The following is a 20,858-nucleotide window of genomic DNA, read 5'->3' as shown; positions in this document are numbered from 1 at the left end:
CAAACAAAAAAATCTAACGGGCTCAAGTCTGGAGATCGAGGAGGCCATGTCACACTTCCTCCACGTCCAATCCATGTCGGGTAGTTTTGGGATAGCCACAACCGAACGCTTTCAGTAAAATGTGGTGGAGCACCATCCTGCTGAAATATGATTTCAGCTCTTTGTTGAGGATCAATTTCATCCAACAACTGAGGTAGAGAGTGCTGAAGAAAATCTAGATATAAATCACCGTTCAGATTTCCTTCGAAGATATGAGGACCAATTAACCGATCTCCAATCACACCTGCCCACACGTTGATCCCAAACCTTTTTTGAAAAGAAGCTTCTCTGGAGGCTTTTGGATTTTCATTATTCCAAAGATGCATGTTGTGAATATTTATCACACCTTCTCTGGTAAAACGGGATTCGTCAGTCCATAGTATTTTTTTAAGGAAGTGATATTCAACAATATCAAAATGAAGAAGCCAGCGGCAGAACTCCTTTCTGGATTCGAAGTCACGAGGCTCCAATCCTTGGACCTTTGTAAAATGATACGGATGGAAGTTATTGTCTTTAACACTTTATGTACTTTCCACCGGGACATACTAGTTTCAAGGGCAAGCTGCCTAACACTAGTAGTAGGATTATCCATAACTCTCTGAATTACACCCTCTTCAGCTGCAACATCATGCACAGGTCCTACTTCTTTCTTCTTCTTCTCAACCGATCCTGTTTCCAGCAAACGTTGATGCACTCTAGTAAACACCTGAGTACTGGGGGTGGTGCGATCAGGATACCGATTCTGGTACTCTCTCTGAGCAGCCGACGCATTACCGTTACACAAACCATAAATAAAATGCATTTCAACATACAGTACTCCCGAATCGAAAAAGACATAGTTGACCGATCACTGTCCGCATGTGACTGATAGGTCTTTTTAAAATATGACTACTGGTTCACTTGGTTTTCTTATTGCTTGGATAATGTTATCAGTAAAATACCTGAATCTATTGACTAAATCCATTCAACAAGATAGAAATTCCGGGAGATAATTTAAACCTTATATGAAAAATATACGATAACCGTAACTTTATCACAAAAACATTTTACTACTATGTTTCTTGTCTTAGCTTGGTAGTTATAAACAAAGCGTTGCATGCGAGAAAAAATCAAATTATTTGTTGCCTGCACTTAAATGTATTATTCTTCACAATAGATTTTCTTTGCCCTACCATGTTTTTTCACAATAATGATCGAATTACATTAGGAAATTTGAAATACGGTAAAACTATTATACACCATTGTAAAGCCCTTTAAATAAGGAAGTTTTTAGTCATATTTGATAACCTCGCCGGAACTCAACAACCGAGAAATAAATTGATGAATGTTATTTACATATTCGTCGATATAAAAATAATTTGTTTAACGAAGAATTTTAAATAGAATATTTTTCCGTACCCCAACGATTATGTGTTATATCTATTTAAAATTTTGTGAGGATTCAGAAAATGACATTGAAATTGACAGTAAGTGCATTTTTAACAGAGTAAAATAACCTTTTTCATAACAACTACAATAATTTTTGAAAAATCTTAATTTATTTTTTATTCTCTAACTGTTGAAGTTGGGAACCTCAAATTTGCGACATTCTGTCACCATTACCATGTAGTTTAATGCAAAATTTTATTTAACACTTATGACCGGACACCCTGTATATCATCTTATGAAGCACATAAAACATTTTTTGCCTAAACTGAACATATAGGCCTAATATTTACATTTTAAATTGTAAGATGGAATTCTCTTACACAAATTTATAAAAACTTACGTAAATAATACTTCAAAACTAAACAATATGCAAATATTCAAGAATTTTTTTAAAATGAGTCTTGGTCATGCAGGCTGCCCAGTGGAGCGTTAAGCGTTAAGAGTTCAGGGTAATAATTATTTGTGTAAAAGAATTTCTCTATCGAAAAAAAGCTTGGCAAATTAACTATTTTGATCACGTTGATTTAAAAAAGATTTGTTATACACTAGTTTTTGATGATACTCTTAAATGATAATTAGAATGGTCAAAAGGAACAAGGTTATCAAACACAATTAGTCTGTAACAGTAGTCAAAGGAACTGGTGAAAATGAACCTTTACTGACCGAAAATAATCTTCAGGATAGTTTGTTGGCCGTTTTCCGCTGATGAGTCCAGTAGATCTAAGTAGCTTGCAAACGTCATCTACGTTACTGCCAGCACTTGATCTCTGAGCACTGGAAAATTTAGGTAAATTAAATATCATCACATGTTTAGGCTTATTAAAATTATCTAATAGCCTAACATTATCTGGCAACACGTATGATTAAGATATGTAAATAAACACACAAAAACAGTCTATTTAAGTTATATTTAATCCTATACAACTTTCAACACTAACTGTAGGGTGGAACAGTACATCACATTTTAAACTTGACTGAAAGATTAACATTACAATTTACAAAAAGATTTTTTTAATGGTTGCTCAACATTTATAAATTTATTTTATGTAGGCCTACCTCTAACCATCTATTTGAAACAAAAACCGACTTATCTCTTGAGCTAAGCAAGAAAGATTATAAATCTACGCTTTGTAGGCTACAACAAATTTTTAGGCCCATTCAAATTTTCAAAAATTTTATAGAAATTATTTGAGATAGTAAGCATTTTCTACTTACCTGTATCTATAGTAAGACACCAGTATTCTCTCTCTCACATCACCAGGGATATGTAGATCTACCACAAGCAGCATCACTCCAAACAAGTAAACTGCTTCACACTGTACAACCAAAATTCAAAGAGCACATACATGCTTTAGGTTTAAGATACTGTCAGTTTAGGGGTTTAAAACAACTGGTGCTAATACAGCATCACAATTAATTATTATCTAATCAGCGTAACAATTGGTGTGACTACATTGATTTAAATTACTCAATACCGGTAATGGTAAGAATGAGATTGAGGCTTAGCAACGAAGTGTAAAGATATAAAACTCATCTAAAGCCATACTTTTACACTAGGTCAGTAAAACCTAGTGCAGACACTGCCTCCCTACAGGTCTTGTGTTAACACTGCTTACAATCTGATAGGCAATATATTACATTCTGCTGTCTTACAAGACAATTTTTTATGGTAACAAGAATAGGGATTAGACCGGTAAATTACAGCAGGTTCCAGTGGCGTACCGAGGGGTGGGCGGGGGGTGAGACGGTCCCTCACACCAAGATAGGCTCCAAAATCCGGGCCTTATTCCCCTAACGGCAAGCACGGCGCAGCGGTTGTAGAGGCTTCGGCCTGGGATGTTCCTGGGATGTGTCAAAAGAATGTTTTTTCTCATAGAAAATAAATTTTGCTAATAATTTTTTTTAAATTAGGGGACAACTTTCCGAGTCGAACTTATACCCTCACGATCGCCAAGAGCGTCTGCAAAGATTGTGCAAGATTGTAAAGTATAAATATATATTATGATGTATAACATAATATATAACAAATACAAATACATCATTAAAAATTATACAAAAATACCTATATATTACATGTGTGTAGGGTATGTATATATGTAAAAAGGGCCCCCTCATCTAAGCCACCCCAAGCCCCCAACTATGACAGTATGCCACTGGCTCGTGCTCATAGAAATGTTACTTATTCAAAATTAATACTGACCAATAGCTGTCGTCCATCCTCGCTTATGAACACACTCTCTAGAGTCTGCTGAATGTAAACTCCATCTTCCAAGTCTTCAACGTAGCTGTTGATGTCCACAGCAAACTTGTGAATGCTCTCAAATGCAACATAGAACCTAGTCAGCAAGTCAATATGGTTCTCTCTCAATTCTTCATCCAAGTCTTGCATTACCTGAAGCATTCACACATCATGCCACTACATGCCAAATATTTTATTTGTATTTGGTTTATTTATTTATGGAGTTGTTGGAGAGGGAATGAAAAATGCCAAGGTGTTGGATGGTTAACTAAGAAGTAAAAAGTCCTGTTGAACTTCATTCTTGATTATTATTGCATTAAAGTAATGTAAGTGTACCTTAACAGCAGCTTTGTAGGCCTAATTGCCTGCTATTCAAAAACTAGAATTTGGAAATAGAGTGTACATAAAACATGGTATCTTAAGATTGAAATATCAAATATAGGCCTAAATACCTTTCAAATGTAGCATTTCTAGACCAAGAATGATTCCAATTTGTATTTAAGAATTTTCTGAAACCACATAAATTCTTGTTTCCTATTGCAACCCAATTCTTTGAAGCTTGAGTTGATAACACTTAAGCCCCCCATACACGGGCGAGCATGTTCGCGAGCATGCTCGTGACAGTGTTGGCGGCGAACATGCTCGCTCGTGTGTGGGATCCGCGAGCCTTCGTACCAGCAAACATGTTGGGCTCGGCGCTCGGCTCGTCACCATAATATAGTCACCACAAATGGCCACAACAGCATTAGCATCCATTTGAAATTAATCAAAATAAATTAATTTAATATTAAATTTAAATAAATAAACACAACTTGACTGTCACAGCTCAAGAGAAGCAAGAGTAGGCCTACTGGGCGGTAGCGGCGAGCATGTTCTCGAGCATGCTCATCCGTCTGTTGACAACGCCGAGCATGTTCGCCAACATGCTTGCGAACATGCTCGCCCGTGTATGGGGGGCTTTACCTACATAGATCTTGCTAATGAGAGTAAACTTCTTAAATGGAATAAAGTGATTAACAGCAATTAATTAAATTGGCAATACTTACTACATTACTCTCAATTTTTTTATCATATTCTTCTGGTGACTTAAAGTAGGTAAAGTCAAGTATTAAACCTGCGTACTTTTGTTGGTCTTGTTTTGTGTCGAATCTAAAACAATGAGCATTATTAGATATTGTTTGATATAATTGAATAATTTGCATTAGTTTGAACTTAAAAATAATAACCTTTAAAAAATAGCCTATATATGTGATAAATAAGATGAATTTTGTTATTAATCTAAAGCCATAACTTGTACTATAAAACATGCATCTTCTGCAAATGCAATTGAATCAAGCTTCATTTAACATTTTCAAATAACCACATTTACAGCTGAAGGGTTATGGCTCTAACTCGCCAAGTTACCAGAAGTTCGGCAGTATAATTCCGTCAGAGCTAAACTACTAGTCAGTAGCCTTAAGACAGCCAAAAATTTGAACAAATTGATTATCAGTCTTGGTCAGCAGCAGAGCTTTATCATATCAGTCCATATCAAGTAGTCCAGAGGTTTTTGGTTCAATATTTCCAATATTTTTACTGTTTCAGCTTATACAGTATATAGAGAAAGTACCAGTATTGTTTCCGTCAACATCTTTGAGTTGAAGATCCGGGTGGAAATATCTGTTTTGTGCCCACCTGAACCTAAAAGTCATTTAAAGTAGAAGCAGAAGCTTTCTTGTTGAGTTTTCACTAATTGTCAGTTTGTGATTTGGTTTCGCCCTGCTTTGCTTTGTTTTGCTTTTTCTCTTCCAGGGTTTTTTTTTCTATTTTTTTCTGAGTGGGCAGAGGGTTTTCCTCCTCTGTGAGTTTTGTAGTACAGGAGGCTTGTTGGAATTTGCCCTTGACACAAGCATTTAGTGCTAGACACCACATAAGTGTACCGTTGAGTGTTTCATCAACTTACCTCATTTCTCTATAGCTGTACCTACTCAAGTTCGTTGACAAGTTATTTATGTGTCCGTCCATTCAAAACCTTGTTTTGTAAGAATTTGAACTTATGTAGGCCTACCTACTTAAATATTTCCTAAAATATAGGAGGAAAAATTGCGTAAAAGGAATAACTGAGTAAAATAATAATATGTATGGCTCAAAGGGTTAAAGATTCATGCACACATTACCAATATAACAATCTGAATACAAACCATTGAGATTAGTATAGAAGCTTTGACTATTAATACAACAGTAGTTATAGATAGGCCTAAGTAGTAGTTATAGATAAGTATTAACTACTAGTACTAGGCTGTATCTACTACTAATTTAATTCTAGATCAAAAGATATAGCCTATGTGCTACATCTAACATTGCTATAGGCCTATGTAGCAATCTATATATTAATTTGAAACTGTTTTTCTTTGTGACAGCTAATTTGAGAGAACGGCTGGGTGTAGAAACTCGGTAGGGGTCTCTAAAGAAAGGTCTTGGTCTGTAGATGAGCCATCAAAAGAGAAACGTGGTAAATTCCTTTGGGGCTCCGCTCCAGTGGCCTTTAAATTCCCATCCCATGTTATTCTTATGGAGAAAAAACGGGGTTTTGTCACAGCTAATTACAGAGAAAGGCTGGTCGTAGAAACTTGGTAGGGGTCTCTAAAGAGAGGTCTTAGTCTGTAGATGAGCCATCAAAAGAGAAACAAGGTAAATTCCCTTGGGGCTCTGCCCCAGAGGCCTTTAAAGTTACCTCTTCAGATGTGTTTACATTACAACCATATGCATACATTTACACTACTTTTGAATGAAACAGCTGTTAACACATTGGGTGCGGCGGTATCCATATGGATACCTGGAGTCCATCACCTAGTGGCGGCGGTATCCATATGGATACTTGGGTCCTCCTGAACCTCAATATTTTCCTGTGGCTCAGCCGTTTGATATTTCGAACTAATACTTTGTAGCCACCTGCGTTGACACAGTTGAATGACCGTGGTGACCTTGGTTTCTATTTTTGTCGCGTTATCAGTAGGGGGGGCGGGATGGGGGTGGGCGAGCGCGCCACGTGCGTTTGTTTACGACCCTTTGCAGAATGTTTCCACGTTAGCGTGTAGTGGGTGACTTGCTTTTTGTTGTGTTGTAGGTTGGTAGTAAAATTTCCCCATAAAATCCCCGTCTGGCAAACATAAAAATCAACTTTTTGTCCCGTCTTTCTCCCTCCAATTGTTAATACGATGGGACCGGCTACGTTCCAAGCAGTGCTGCTATATGTGAGTGTTTAGCGAACTACGTCGACTCTTGTTATAAAACAGGACATCACCGCACGTTATTTGCTATTCGTCATACCGAAATATGAGAGCCAATCACCCGGCAATCGGGTTTGTTCGACGCTGCGGGCTGCGCCGCACTGGGGCTACGCCTGCTGTTTGATGGCCCGCAGCGAACGTGTTAATATTTAAATTGTGATTTACTAAATTTGTCCAAATTAAGTATTTGCAATTTTTTTCTGATTTTAAAATCGATTTTCTTCTGAATCGTGCCATGTTTTGCAATATAATGTTCTATTACCAAATCACTGGAAAATCCTAATATCACAGTAACTCTTAAAATTATTTCTTATGGAGTTATCTTATATCTGTTGTATGGGTTGGTTTCTGCCTTTTTTACCACTTCTTGGAGATTACACGTAGGCGATATTCTTTGGTGTATTGCATCTGTAGTAGACGATACTTGGTTGGTGTAATTTTAAAAATTACAACGGAAAAAAGTGAGAAATACTGGACAATTTAATATACTAAAAATAAAACTGAATTAACACTGTGCTACATTTCTTGAGCAATAATTGAAAGAGCCGATTTGCAAACAATAGAAACAGGAAAGTCATAGAACACAACCAAGTACAGTGTAGAAGAAATAGAAATAATGTTTGTTTTTTTTTCATTTATAATCGTTATTATAGACAACCGTACAAAGTTTTATCAAAGATAGTATTAAATCGGATCGAAGAATATACAAATGAACTAATCCTAGATCATCAGGCTGGTTTCATGAAAGGCAGGTCCACAATGAATCAAATATTTATCCTTAAAGAAGTCATATCGAAGTATTGGGAGTTTAATAGGGAGTTTTTTGCAATATTTATTGATTTCCAAAAAGCGTATGATAGCATAAATAGAGAGAAACTGTGGAAAAAGATGGACAAATTTGGAATCCCAACCAAACTTATAAACCTTGCTAGAACAACTGTAGCAAATTCCACATGTTCAGTAAAAGTAAATGGGAGAGTCTCGGAGCCCTTTACAGTAAATGCAGGGGTAAGGCAAGGGGATGGGCTCTCCCCAATCCTCTTCAACATAGCAATAGAAGAAGCTCTACAAGAAGTGGCAACAATAGATAAGGGAATTTCAATTGGCTCCAGAATTAACATATTAGCGTTTGCAGACGATGTCGTCATTTTTTCTTTAGAGGACCTACGCCAACTAACAAAAGTATTTATGGACAAAACAGGACAATTAGGACTAAAAGTAAATGATGGGAAAACCAAATATATGCAATTTTCAAGAAATCAAGGTATAGCCCAAGACCCACTGCAGGTAGATGACCATAAATTTGAAAAAGTAGAACATTTTAAGTACTTAGGGGTTATCTTATCCAGGGAAAACAAAGAAGAAATAGAAATCCAAAATAGACTAAATCTGGCAAACAGATGTTTCTACGCTTGCAACAGACTGATGTCCTCTAAGTTACTGTCAAAAAACACCAAAGTTAGAATTTATAAGACAATAATCAGCCCAGTATTATTATACGGAGCTGAAACATGGAAACCAAATAAAAAAGAAGAAAAAAAGTTAATCACATTCGAAAATAGGATTTTAAGAAAAATCTATGGACCAATTTATGAAGGTGGTGAATGGAGGAAGAGACACAACAGAGAACTGAGAGAACTCTACAGAGATCCAGATGTGGTATGTGAATTTAAGTGTAGAAGAGTTAGATGGGCTGGACATGTTTTACGAAGAGAGGAGCAAAATAAGTTAAAATTAGTTTTACTAAGAAATCCCGAAGGAAGACGACCGAGAGGAAGGCCAAAACAAAAATGGTGGAGCCAAGTAAGGAAAGACATGGAGCAACTAGGAGCAACTGAGGAGGATGCAGAGGATAGAGCAAGATGGAGAGGCTTTGTTGGTGCGGCCAAATATCTCCTTAGATATGCATGGCCCTGAGAGTAAGTAAGTAAGAGTAAGTAAGTATTATAGACAACCTAATGCAGCTATAAGTAGGGAAAATTTGTAGAAAACAAAGTCAGCTTTTGAAAAAAGATAAGATATTTACAAGTTTTGATTATATAACGCCTGTAATGCTTCGCAATTGCTCGAATTCGAGCAACAGGTAGCCTACACTAGTAACTTGTAACCAATATTTTTCGTCTGCTAAATGTAGCATTATTTTAGTGTCATCAGTTCACAGTTGTAGCCTCCTGGGTGCGGACGTTTTTGCTCAGCGATCTTTGTTTACAATGGAAGGACTCGAAAGTGACAGTGCGTAGGATCGGGATGCAATTATCAACTTAATTGAACTGTTCTGTGGACAACCGGCGTTGTGGTCATGCGGTACGTAAAATGTTTTTGAAGCTAACTTACCATCGCCTTATTTCGTGCTTTAATTATGGATCGTCATCATTAAGGTCCCGTAATAAATCTACTACACTGTACTTGAACTTAAGTTGTTTCTCAAAGCAAGAAGCGGTCGAACCTAAAACTTGCTAAAACCTTCCGCCTCTGACTTCCTAAGATTGCCGTGATAGCTGCCACAAACAATCTCTTCGGCGTGACATTTTGATACAGAATGCGAATGAGGTTGTGCTAACTTACCAATAGCATAAGTTTTAGGTAACACGAGCACCGCAATCACTAAAATTGTCTGTAACTTATTTGTATAGCAAAAGTTATATAGCAGGTTTCGATACATAGTGTAAACACGGCTTTATTTATTGGCTAGGGCTGCACTTAACTTAACGTCCTACACTCATTCGAATGAAAATATCGATCGATATATCGATTAATCGATTGCTTCATTCGATATATCGTTTGGTTAGTTAGGTAAGGTTAACCCTAGGAGTGGCAGATCGACAGAAAATGTCGATTTCAAAATGTGCCGCTGGAGTGGCGGGCGACAGAATATGTCGATTTATGTAACGTTTTTTTCAGTTGCATGTTAAGCACATTTAAAGTCGGTGAAATGACATAACTCTTATACCAATGGAAAGATAAGATTCCGTAGTTTCATTTTATTATAAGAATGAACCTTATAACATAAATATATCGTTCTTATAATGAGTTACATTTAAACAAAAAATACGCGCGAACTCGCGAACGCCATGTTTTGTTGCGCAATCGTAAATGATGAGTCATTTCAAAAACAAATAGCAGACGTAATTTTTGTCTCTGACAAAAGCAAGTGGTACCACTGCAACAAGCATGAAGAAATCTTTTATTCTGTATAAAGTATAACGTCATAATACATTCCAACAGCTGATAAACAATTTTTGTAAATAGCCTATTTTTACGTATTGTTCATGTGGCGGATCGACATAAAATGTCGATTTCTAAATCGCATATATATACAATGTGAAAAGTACAAAAACGTTGTTTTATATACTCTCTTGTAGACGAAGGACAGTAGAATTCAATGTTGTTAGGCTGGTCACACAAATAGAAGCTTTTGATTTTTCAAAGCTAATGGAACAGAACACTTGTCATCGTCTAACCTAAAATGGCGGCGTCGTCGTGAGTTTTTGTCCGATAACAAAGACGAAGTGTGGGTTTATCCCTAATTTTACATTGTAATGTTCGTTTTAGTTTATTATTTTGTATTAGGCGAAATATTTATGCATTATTTTGCATAAATATTTATACATGTGTGATCCAAAATAGGAAAAAAGTCAGTGAAGTTTTGTGGGCTATAACAGCTGATCAGTTGTTTTGTTTATATTTTTGCTTTTGTGAAACCAAATATTCTATTACTTATCTTATTTAGTTATTCTTATATAGAATGATATTATTGGCTACAAAAAAAATTATGGTTTTATCATATTGATATATTAGTAGAGGGCATTTGTGGATCTATCAACGTGTAGTTGAAGAATTTGACGTTTTCCAATTTTTCCGTATTATTGCTAGTAAATCTATAAAAATAATTATTTTGTGTAAATTATGATATGTCTATGTAGAGGAATAAATTCTGAACAAAATGCATATTTTGAATTGTGCAATAAAAAATTACGTTACATGTGACACGTGTTTGCTTTTGAAATAAAATTTGATAAATTTATAAATTTTATTTTTTTTACTTTTTTCTAAAAATCAACCTTTCTAAAATTGGTTTGTGTTACCATTTTTGAATTCTACTGACTATTACGAACAAAATGAATATACGGTTCAATAGTTTATCTCTACATACTAATTTTATACAGATTTTTCAAGAACTCCCTTACAAATTCACCAAAATGAGCGTGCCACTCCACAAAGCACATACTGAAAATCGGTCTCGCCACTCCTAGGGTTAACCTAACCTAACTAACCAAACGATATATCGAATGAAACAATCGAATGAAAATATCGAATCGAAAAAAACAATCAAATGAGTGTAGGACGTCAAGTAAAGTGCAGCCTTGGCTAGGCCTATAACAGAAATTACATTAACTTGGTAAACCTAGGCAAGCACCATTTAAATAAAATGTCTAGTGATGTTAATTTAGAGCAAATACTTACTTGAATACAGGGGGGATGTAGTCTTTCAGTCTAAGGAGCTCTGCGATAATAGCATTGCCTCTAGATACTAGGCGTAACAATACCTGCCCACAAGTGTTGTTCTCTGCTAGAAAATCATCTGCCATGATTAAGTTACAATATAAATTATGTCTGACAAAAATGTATTCTTTATGTTACTTCATAAACTTAATTCACATAGTTCATCAAGAGATTAGGAAGGACTTTACTCAAAGTCTCAAAGTGGATGACCTAACCTATTACATAACGTTACAAATACAAATCGAATGTAGGCTAGGTATAGCCTATGTGCCGCATCTAAACCTAAACACTATCCTGCCCATGATAAAAATCATGCTCATAACCAGATAAAATCAGGTAAAAAAGCTGTATATATAACAACAAAATTAAATGTCCTCCAATTTGCTTTTGCTAGATTGTTTACAATGTTAGTGATCACTTGACAGTCTTGACACTTATATCCAAATGGATTGGATTCCAATCCAATCCATAAACACGTTCGAATTCCACCTGTAGCACTAGCTTTTTGTCTAGTCTAACATTTTTTTCATTATCAGCAAGATTGGTTAGTTTAGTTAGGTTATGACAGTTAATTTCATAATCCAAAAAAATTAAAATTGAATCTGAGGCATTTATAATTTTATTTTATGAACAGAACTATTTTTTCGATTAGTAAACCTTCATTTCATTAGCCAAGTCAAAGGCTCCATACTACAGCGCTGTTCACGCGGGAATTTTTAACTAATATTCCTCATTTATACCTCCCGTAAGTTAGACTCACTGAGCTACAGACCCGACAGAAGGCAATGAGAATGGTTCTTTTTCTTTTCTTTCTGGGTTTGTTGTCTGTCTGTCTGAGCCTGACTGACTGACTCTGTCTGTCTGTGCTGTGCAAAATTAATTTCACTTGCACTTGCAGCAGAAAATCGAAACCTATTTTATATTTTACACACCATTTTAGATTTTATCTTGTAGGCCCAGTCCATAAAACCATAGTCTTATTATGTATATTAAATAGTTGCGTATTGGTCATACTAACAGTTATTTTAACCAACTCTTAAATCGTGAACCGGCAAGAGAGGAGAGGAGTCAAACTTGTTCGTGTTACCCTAGGCCAGGAGCAGTCGAGCAAATATGTAAGATGTATAATTTTTAACTTTATTTTTGTACTAGTTTTATTACATTTTTTTGTTTTTATTTATTAAATCAAACAATTGCTTTCCTACTCTAGCAACATTACATTTAACACGAGTCTGTATAATACCTAAATCAGTAACTATTCATAGGGGAAGGTCCTAGACCTAGGCCTAATCATTGGCTCTAACTTAAACCTAGTCTAGCACTAAGTTAATACAATCTTATGTCGTTTTACAAAAATAAAACCCATTTGGGTACCTATTTGTTTATAGGCAGCAAAAATATCTTGTGTGCTAAAAAAAAACTATTTCTGATTATAATCAATAGGCTAGGCCCTAGGCCTATTTACAGGTAATAAAGGTAAACACTATGTCATGGAGAATAATAAACTTCTCCCCCCACCACCCCCTTCAGTTAATTGGGCTACCTACGCTAAACTTAATATCAATTGAAAATGTCGATTAATCCTAATCAAAATTTTGTAACTACCTATATCAATTATAAAATTTAACTGACCAACCCAACCTAACTAACCAAACATGCTAGCCTAATAATGAAAAAAAACCCGAATTAGGCCTAAGGTTTACTAATCGAATTGATAGTTTTAATCGATTAACGTAGCCTAGTTAAGAAACTGTACCCAATTCCCATTTGCCCGATATTATATGTTACGTAGGCTAACATATTACCGTAACTTAGTCTAGTCCTATAGGTACGTCATCCAGATGGGTCAATACATATAAAGTTATTTACCTGTACTTAATCCTTAGCCTGTATATAATACGTGAAGGCGATTTCTATGAAACACTAAACTTCTCCGTTTATAGCCTAATGGACGGATTTTTACAAACGATTTGTCAAAATGAAGTAGGCCTATTGTTTGTGTAGATGCCCCCTTTCACCAATTCCTTTGGTGAATTTCCCACAGGCCATCAAAATCCCAATGTATTTAGCCAATTTTATAGTGAGGTTGCTTAAGGCTTTAGTTACTTTAAGAATTGGTACCTGGCGGATAAAAGCACCAGATTTGGCATGAAGGTGCCTTAGGGTATTACCATAGATAAAACATACTCCCTTAGTAGATTTCTCATCCTTATGGAACAGCTGAAGACAATTTTATTGTTAGTTCATGTACGGTTTATGTAGAGGTCGTGTTTTGTTTACAATTTGTTTCCCGTTATTACAGCCATTTAAAACCTCGTTTAACCAAATAATACGATCTAATCATAAACAATAACTTGTCCCCTAGTTATATAACCAAACAGTAAAGCACAAATCAAGAAATTAACCCTAAAATAATGGAAACAAAGTTTCATTGACACTAGCGCCTTTGTGTCACGTACATGAACTAGACACGAAAAACGTGCTTCAAAATTTACAATGGGATGAGAAGTCTACTTGTGTTGGTTAGTCTATGGTATTACTTATTAATTTTAGCCTAGGAGCCCATTTGAAGAATTCTTAACAATTTCCATACACGGCACCAAAATCCAAAATGGCGGACAAATGCGTTCAAAAATCATTTGGGAATATATATTTACAAACGAGAGTGGTATATTTACCACCACTATAAAATAACAAAAATTAACTAAGCCTAGATTATTGTTGTTGTGTTGATTAGCCTAGGTAGTTTGACCCGTATTTGATTTAATGTTTCTACCGCTTAGGGTCTACCTACACAGTTAACGTCATAACTGTAAACAGCTCTTTTTCAATTTTTGACACGCAGTTAATGCTGCGTTCTTTTGTTGTACAGGGTGAGGCAGTGAGAGCATTCCAATTTTCATTCGTTGTCACACATAATGCACACAACAGACAATCACGCAAACGGTATAGACATACTGCAGTCGTTCATTATATAATATTAGCAGCTATATGTACATGGAGACGAAATAGTTTCTTATTCTATGACGGCCAACTTCTAACAGCCATTAATAAATAGGTATAGACTGTCAGAGGAAGGTTCCAGGATATGCTGCTAGAGCGTACTCGGTGTTTGATTCGCTGCCGTCGTCGTCTCCTTGCCGTTTGCTACCAGCAGATGCTGCAGCGGTGTGCGCCGTAACTACATAAAACTCAAGATGGATGCCAGAACATATGCTAACCGCAGCAGGGTCAATCCATATCAAGTCATCCAGGGCATGACACCCATGTTCTCAGATTCTAATGATTTTTTTTTCATGTGTTCCTTTTGCTATTCTAATTATGAATACCAAATTTCATTAAGATATCTTGAATACTTTTTTAGTTATGAATTTTCAAAAATTGCTAAAAATAAGCGTTTTCCCGTTTCCGCCGATTATTGGGAGTACAAAATTGTTTTAGTAAAAGAATCATTACTCAGTCAGTATTTATCATATCACAATGGGACTTTCACTAAAATGTTCAGAAACTCTTGTAGAATTAAGGAAAAATATGTTTATGGGGGTGGTCATTTTATGTTCCATCCAGTAATCCATCCAACTTTAATTTTGGTCTAATCTTTAGCAAAAAACACGAAATTTTGAAAAATTGATGAAAATTATAGGCACTATGTAAACCAAAGGTATTTTATCATATTTATATTCCTAAGGACATATACTAACAGGTTCTTAAAGAAAAACACTGGGATTTTCACTGCCTTTTAGTTTGTACCTCAATAAACAGAAAAATATAATTTTCATAAAAAAGGCAGAGTGGGGACAGTTAAACCTGTACTAAGAATCAATAGCTACTTCAGAAAGTGTTATTAAAAAATTATCAAGACCCATTTATAATAAAGTAGAATTATAATTTTGAAAGGCAATAAAACTGAAGTTTAAAAGCACTGACCCAAGTTGGTAGGCCTACAATGTCAAGCTTAGTACAAAAAAGACGCTTGAAAAAATATGTCAGTATTAAGAAAATATGAAAACTTCTTACCACTAATCCTTAATGAATACAATTTTTGGAGATACTCAATCTGCTTTTTACATGAAGCACTTAATTTTGTACTTGGTTTTTTGTCAACATGTTTTGGCACTGTTTTTCAATTAAATCCATTTCTTTTTTCGGGAAATAATACATTTAGTCAGGTTGGGTAGCAGGAAAATATTTCAGTTCTGGCAGAGAGGCTGCAATTTTAGGTGGTTATAGTATACAAGTTTCTGAATCTAAAACCGCCCAGACCTTATTATTATTTTAAATTAATTATTTTAAATATGAAGGTGGTGTTGTGACCCATCATTTTAAATTACTTTTTTATGCTGAATTCAATGCCGCAATCCGTTTTTTATTGTAATATTTGGTTTTTTAAATATTGACATTTTAAATCAAAATAATTGTAATATTTTATCAAGAAAGCTTGATAACAAAAAACTTATAAAATAATTGATCACATTTCAAAATGGCGGATCCAAGATGGCGGCTGAAAAAAATACATCCGTCATAACCGAGTGAAAATAGGTCAACAATGAATGGTGGTGTCCACTTATCTTTGTCTAGCACTATTTTGAGATTATGACCTTAGTTTGTAAATGCACAATGTTAATGGACTAAAAATTAATTTATAAAAAGTTCTCATTACTTTAGAATGGATCAACATTTTTTTAAACGAATTGCAGCATCGTATTCAGCGTAAAAGTCTTGTTTGAAACGGTGGGTCACAACCCTACCTTTACATTTGAAAAAATAACTTCGTATCCAATATGGCGGATCCAAGATGGCGGCCAAAAATTTAAACCCAGTCAAAATGAAGCACTTGCTACTCTACAATGATCTGACGTGGTTCAGAGTTGATATCTTAAGAAATGTATAAAAAAGTGGGGGGGGGGGGGGAACTCATTTAAAACTCACCCTGTATAAAACAATTCACAATTATTTTCCTCATATTTTTTTTAGTTTTGAACAGCCGCCATTTTGAAATGACTTGATGAAACTTGAGCATTTTCAACCCAGACCGAGATAATGTATTCAAGCACTTGTGTGCCAAATTTGATGAAAATCTATTAAGGCATTCGGTCGTTATAGCCAATTCATGGGGACCCAGCATCCTCTTACGGCCGCCATTTAAAAAACGTCATTACGGACGACCGAGGTCCTTAAAAATTGGGGTCTGGGCGGTTTTAGGTTCAGAAACTTGAATGTTGACAAAAAACCAAGTACAAAATTAAGTGCTTCATGTAAAAAGCAGATTGAGTATCTCCAAAAATTGTATTCATTAAGGATTAGTGGTAAGAAGTTTTCATATTTTCTTAATACTGTACATATTTTTTCAAGCGTCTTTTTTGTACTAAGCTTGACATTGTAGGCCTACCAATTTGGGTCAGTGCTTTTAAAATTCAGTTTTACTGTCTTTCAAAATTATAATTCTACTTTATTATAAATGGGTCTTGATAATTTTTTAATAACACTTTCTGAAGTAGCTATTGATTCTTAGTACAGGTTTAACTGTCCCCACTCTGCCTTTTTTATGAAAATTATATTTTTCTGTTTAATGAGTTATAAATTAAAAAGCAGTGAAAATCCCAGTGTTTTTCTTTAATAACCTGTTAGTATATGTCCTTAGGAACATAAATATGATAAAACACCTTTGGTTTACATAGTGCCTATAATTTTCACAAATTTTTCAAAATTTTGTGTTTTTTTGCTAAAGAGTAGACCAAAATTAAAGTTGGATGGATTACTGGATGGAACATAAAATGACCACCCCCATAAACATATTTTTCCTTAATTCTACAAGATTTTCTGAACATTTTAGTGAAAGTCCCATTGTGATATGATAAATACTGACTGAGTAATGATTTTTTTACTAAAACAATTTCGTACTCCAAATAATCGGCGGGAACGGGAAAACGCTTATTTTTAGCAATTTTTGAAAATTCATTACTAAAAAAGTATTCAAGATATCAAAATGAAATTTGGTATTCATAATTAGAATAGCAAAAGGAACACATGAAAAAAAAATCATTAGAATCTGAGAACATGGGTGTCATTTTCTTTTTTTGCTGGATGATTTGAAATGGATTGACCCAGCACTGCTGTCGGTCTATATTTAATTCTTTTTAGCAAATTTCCCATATAGGGAATAAGCTATTACCGTAGGTCTCATGGTAAGACCTAGACCCGGGACCGATTTACTTTTTCGTTTTGAGGTCCCCAGAGGCCAAAAACACCATCCGTTCAAATTCATATATAGCCTATATATATACAGGGTGTCCCGGAACTCTCTACCAATATTTTAGGGCATTGCTCCTGGGTAAGAAACATACTTAAATATCATATTTAAATTGTCCGGAAGTCCTTAGTTACTCACACAGTCGCCATTTTGTTTTTTTCAGTTATTAATTTTTTTCTAAAGAATGGTTAAACATATGAAATTGAAACTTTGCACAAACATTTAGGACAACTAGACAAAGCTACAAAAAAATTATGACGATTTTTCAAATTCATAAAACAAAATGGTGGTCATTTAAAATTTTGTTTCTTAACACGTTCGCTGCGGGCCATCAAACAGCAGGCGTAGCCCCAGTGCGGCGCAGCCCGCAGCGTCGAACAAACCCGATTGCCGGGTGATTGGCTCTCATATTTCGGTATGACGAATAGCAAATAACGTGCGGTGATGTCCTGTTTTATAACAAGAGTCGACGTAGTTCGCTAAACACTCACATATAGCAGCACTGCTTGGAACGTAGCCGGTCCCATCGTATTAACAATTGGAGGGAGAAAGACGGGACAAAAAGTTGATTTTTAAGTTTGCCAGACGGGGATTTTATGGGGAAATTTTACTACCAACCTACAACACAACAAAAAGCAAGTCACCCACTACACGCTTACGTGGAAACATTCTGCAAAGGGTCGTAAACAAACGCAAGTGGCACGCTCGCCCACCCCCATCCCGCCCCCCCTACTGATAACGCGACAAAAATAGAAACCAAGGTCACCACGGTCATTCAACTGTGTCAACGCAGGTGGCTACAAAGTATTAGTTCGAAATATCAAACGGCTGAGCCACAGGAAAATATTGAAGTTCAGGAGGACCCAAGTATCCATATGGATACCGCCGCCTCTACGTGATGGACTCCAGGTATCCATATGGATACCGCCGCACCCAATGTGTTAAATAACTCAAAAACCGTTGATTTTATAAAAATTTTAAATGGCCGCCATTTTGTTTTATGAATTTGAAAAATCGTCATAATTTTTTTGTAGCTTTGTCTAGTTGTCCTAAATGTTTGTGCAAAGTTTCAATTTCATATGTTTAACCATTCTTTAGAAAAAAATTAATAACTGAAAAAAACAAAATGGCGGCTGTGTGAGTAACTAAGGACTTCCGGACAATTTAAATATGATATTTAGGTATGGTTCTTACCCAGGAGCAATGCCCTAAAATATTGGTAGAGAGTTCCGGGACACCCTGTATATATATTTATATAGGCCCCTATGTGTCCGTTAGTGCGATAACTCGAGCAAAAATGATCCGATTTTGATGAAATTTGGTACAAACGTGTAAACCTACGTTTTGTTCGAACGAGTTCGCGAACCAGCATAATCGGACCATGGGAACGGGTTTATGGGGGGTTTTATGGGGTAAAAATGGGGTTTTCCCATTTTTTAACCTAAAAACAAAAAATTTTGTATTTTCTTTCTCAACCATTTTGTAGGCTAGAGCGTAAAGAAATAATTTAGTATATTGAAGCGCTGTTGTATACCTAACGGTCACAGAGAAAATAAAAAAAAAAGTGTAATTTAAAATTCCCATGTTATTCTTATGGAGAAAATGAAAACTGTTGTAATTTACTTGTTTATGGATATAATGTTGATAAAATTTGGCAAATTTATTTATTTCATCCTATACTATTGACATATTGTCAAAAAATACTTTACCTTCCCCGTAGCAGCAAACCTAAGCACTCGTTAAATCTAATGTTATTTAAATTGGAAATATATAACTTATGTTTTAGGATATGGAAATATTTTAGTAAAAATGTAATCAGGCAAGTTGAAATTCGCTTAGTCTGCAGGTTTGCTGCGGCGGGGGTATTGTCTATGATAATACCATCCCAAAAAAGGAGACCCGAATGATGTAAAAATTACTGCCCAATCACTACCCTATCCGCTGTTGGAAAAATATTTGAAAACATTGTTACTGATAGACTTAGATACCATTTTTCAGGAATCATTCATCCAGTGCTCAATTTGTAAAAAATGAGGTGCTGGGGCTGGGACTGTAACCTATTTAATGTGATTAGAACCTATTTATGTATAGGCTACTAAACCTATTCATGCCAATATTTGTTTTATCTTTCTGAAAGAGAGGTAAAGGAACTCCATTCCACCGCATTCCCCCCAAATCGAGCACTGCATTCATCCTGCTCAGCATGATTTCGTACCTGGGAAGTCAACAGTCTCCAGCTTGCTACTGTTTCAAGAATCTGTACACTCTGCCTTCCGCTACGATAATCAAATTGATATGACCTAAATAGACATAGCCAAAACATTGAAATGAAATGAAAAATTCTTTATTTAACCAGGCGAAAGTAAGGGGCCACATGGCCCTCTCTTACACTTCCTGACAAACTTAAATAAGTATTTGAAAAAATTTATCATAACATCTTAGTGTCCAAATTAAGAGTGTACAGAATTACGGACCCCCTGTTTTCCTGGATTACTTGTCCAATTGCTCCCTGGTAGTCAAAATTGGCAACAAAATTTGGACAATTTGCTCAATCTTCTGGCGTCCCTCAGGGCTCCATATTAGGCCCATGGCTACTTAACATCTTCATTAATGATCTGGTAGACGCTGTGGAAACCAATGCTCTACTGTTTCCCGATGATGAGATATGGTCACGGGGGAGAGGATGTTGTTGTGGAATTTTTATTATGTGTTAAATATCAACGATAACTTTGCAGTTCCAAATTATTTCACAGGGAGGTTGTTTGTGGGGGATAGCAAACAAGTCCGAACATGTTAGAGTCCCAATGAGTGGTTGGTGCTCTAATTATTGAAATTCACTGAGTCATTAACTCCAAAACTTCCTTTAGCTCAATAATTATAGCAATAAAGTTAAAGCCTTAGGAGTTAGGTGGAGGTTATATCTTTAATTATCTTAGATCCCATTCGGGGGTGTGGGTTGACATCATTGGTAGGAAGAACACACCACGCTGGTGTTGTGATGAAAAAAGAAAAGATATTACACATACAACTAACACACATACACATATTAGAAATGATATTTTTATTGCCACTTGTTTCATTTCCACTAGAGTGAGGGGGGTTAAAATATTAGGGATTAACATATACGGGT

At 35.5% G+C, this 20,858-nt stretch overlaps 2 protein-coding genes across 4 annotated transcripts in view; one reads left to right on the top strand and one right to left on the bottom strand.

The window, feature by feature from the left end:
• The window catches only part of LOC129003883 (WASH complex subunit 5-like), a 58,209-nt gene extending 46,342 nt beyond the window's left edge, over positions 1–11,867 (bottom strand). For all 3 annotated transcript variants that reach the window (XM_054432213.1, XM_054432215.1, XM_054432214.1), the window contains exons 1-5: positions 11,440–11,867; positions 4,753–4,855; positions 3,668–3,859; positions 2,683–2,783; positions 2,131–2,241 (exon numbers count right to left, since the gene is read on the bottom strand). In XM_054432213.1, coding sequence (XP_054288188.1) covers positions 2,131–2,241; positions 2,683–2,783; positions 3,668–3,859; positions 4,753–4,855; positions 11,440–11,564 — 632 coding nt within the window. In that variant the 5' untranslated portion in view covers positions 11,565–11,867. The remainder of the gene's footprint in view (positions 1–2,130; positions 2,242–2,682; positions 2,784–3,667; positions 3,860–4,752; positions 4,856–11,439) is intronic.
• A 468-nt stretch (positions 11,868–12,335) lies between these two features.
• LOC129003887 (probable ATP-dependent RNA helicase DDX5) overlaps positions 12,336–20,858 on the top strand; it is a 28,387-nt gene continuing 19,864 nt past the window's right edge. Inside the window, exon 1 of the mRNA XM_054432224.1 lies at positions 12,336–12,593. Coding sequence (XP_054288199.1) covers positions 12,592–12,593 — 2 coding nt within the window. The 5' untranslated portion in view covers positions 12,336–12,591. The remainder of the gene's footprint in view (positions 12,594–20,858) is intronic.

Source organism: Macrosteles quadrilineatus, unplaced genomic scaffold, assembly GCF_028750875.1.
Source record: "Macrosteles quadrilineatus isolate MER2022 unplaced genomic scaffold, UCM_ALF_1.0 Scaffold_9__3_contigs__length_116548681, whole genome shotgun sequence".
Classification (NCBI taxonomy): Eukaryota; Metazoa; Arthropoda; class Insecta; order Hemiptera; family Cicadellidae; genus Macrosteles; species Macrosteles quadrilineatus.
This window is presented reverse-complemented; position numbering and strand designations above follow the sequence as displayed.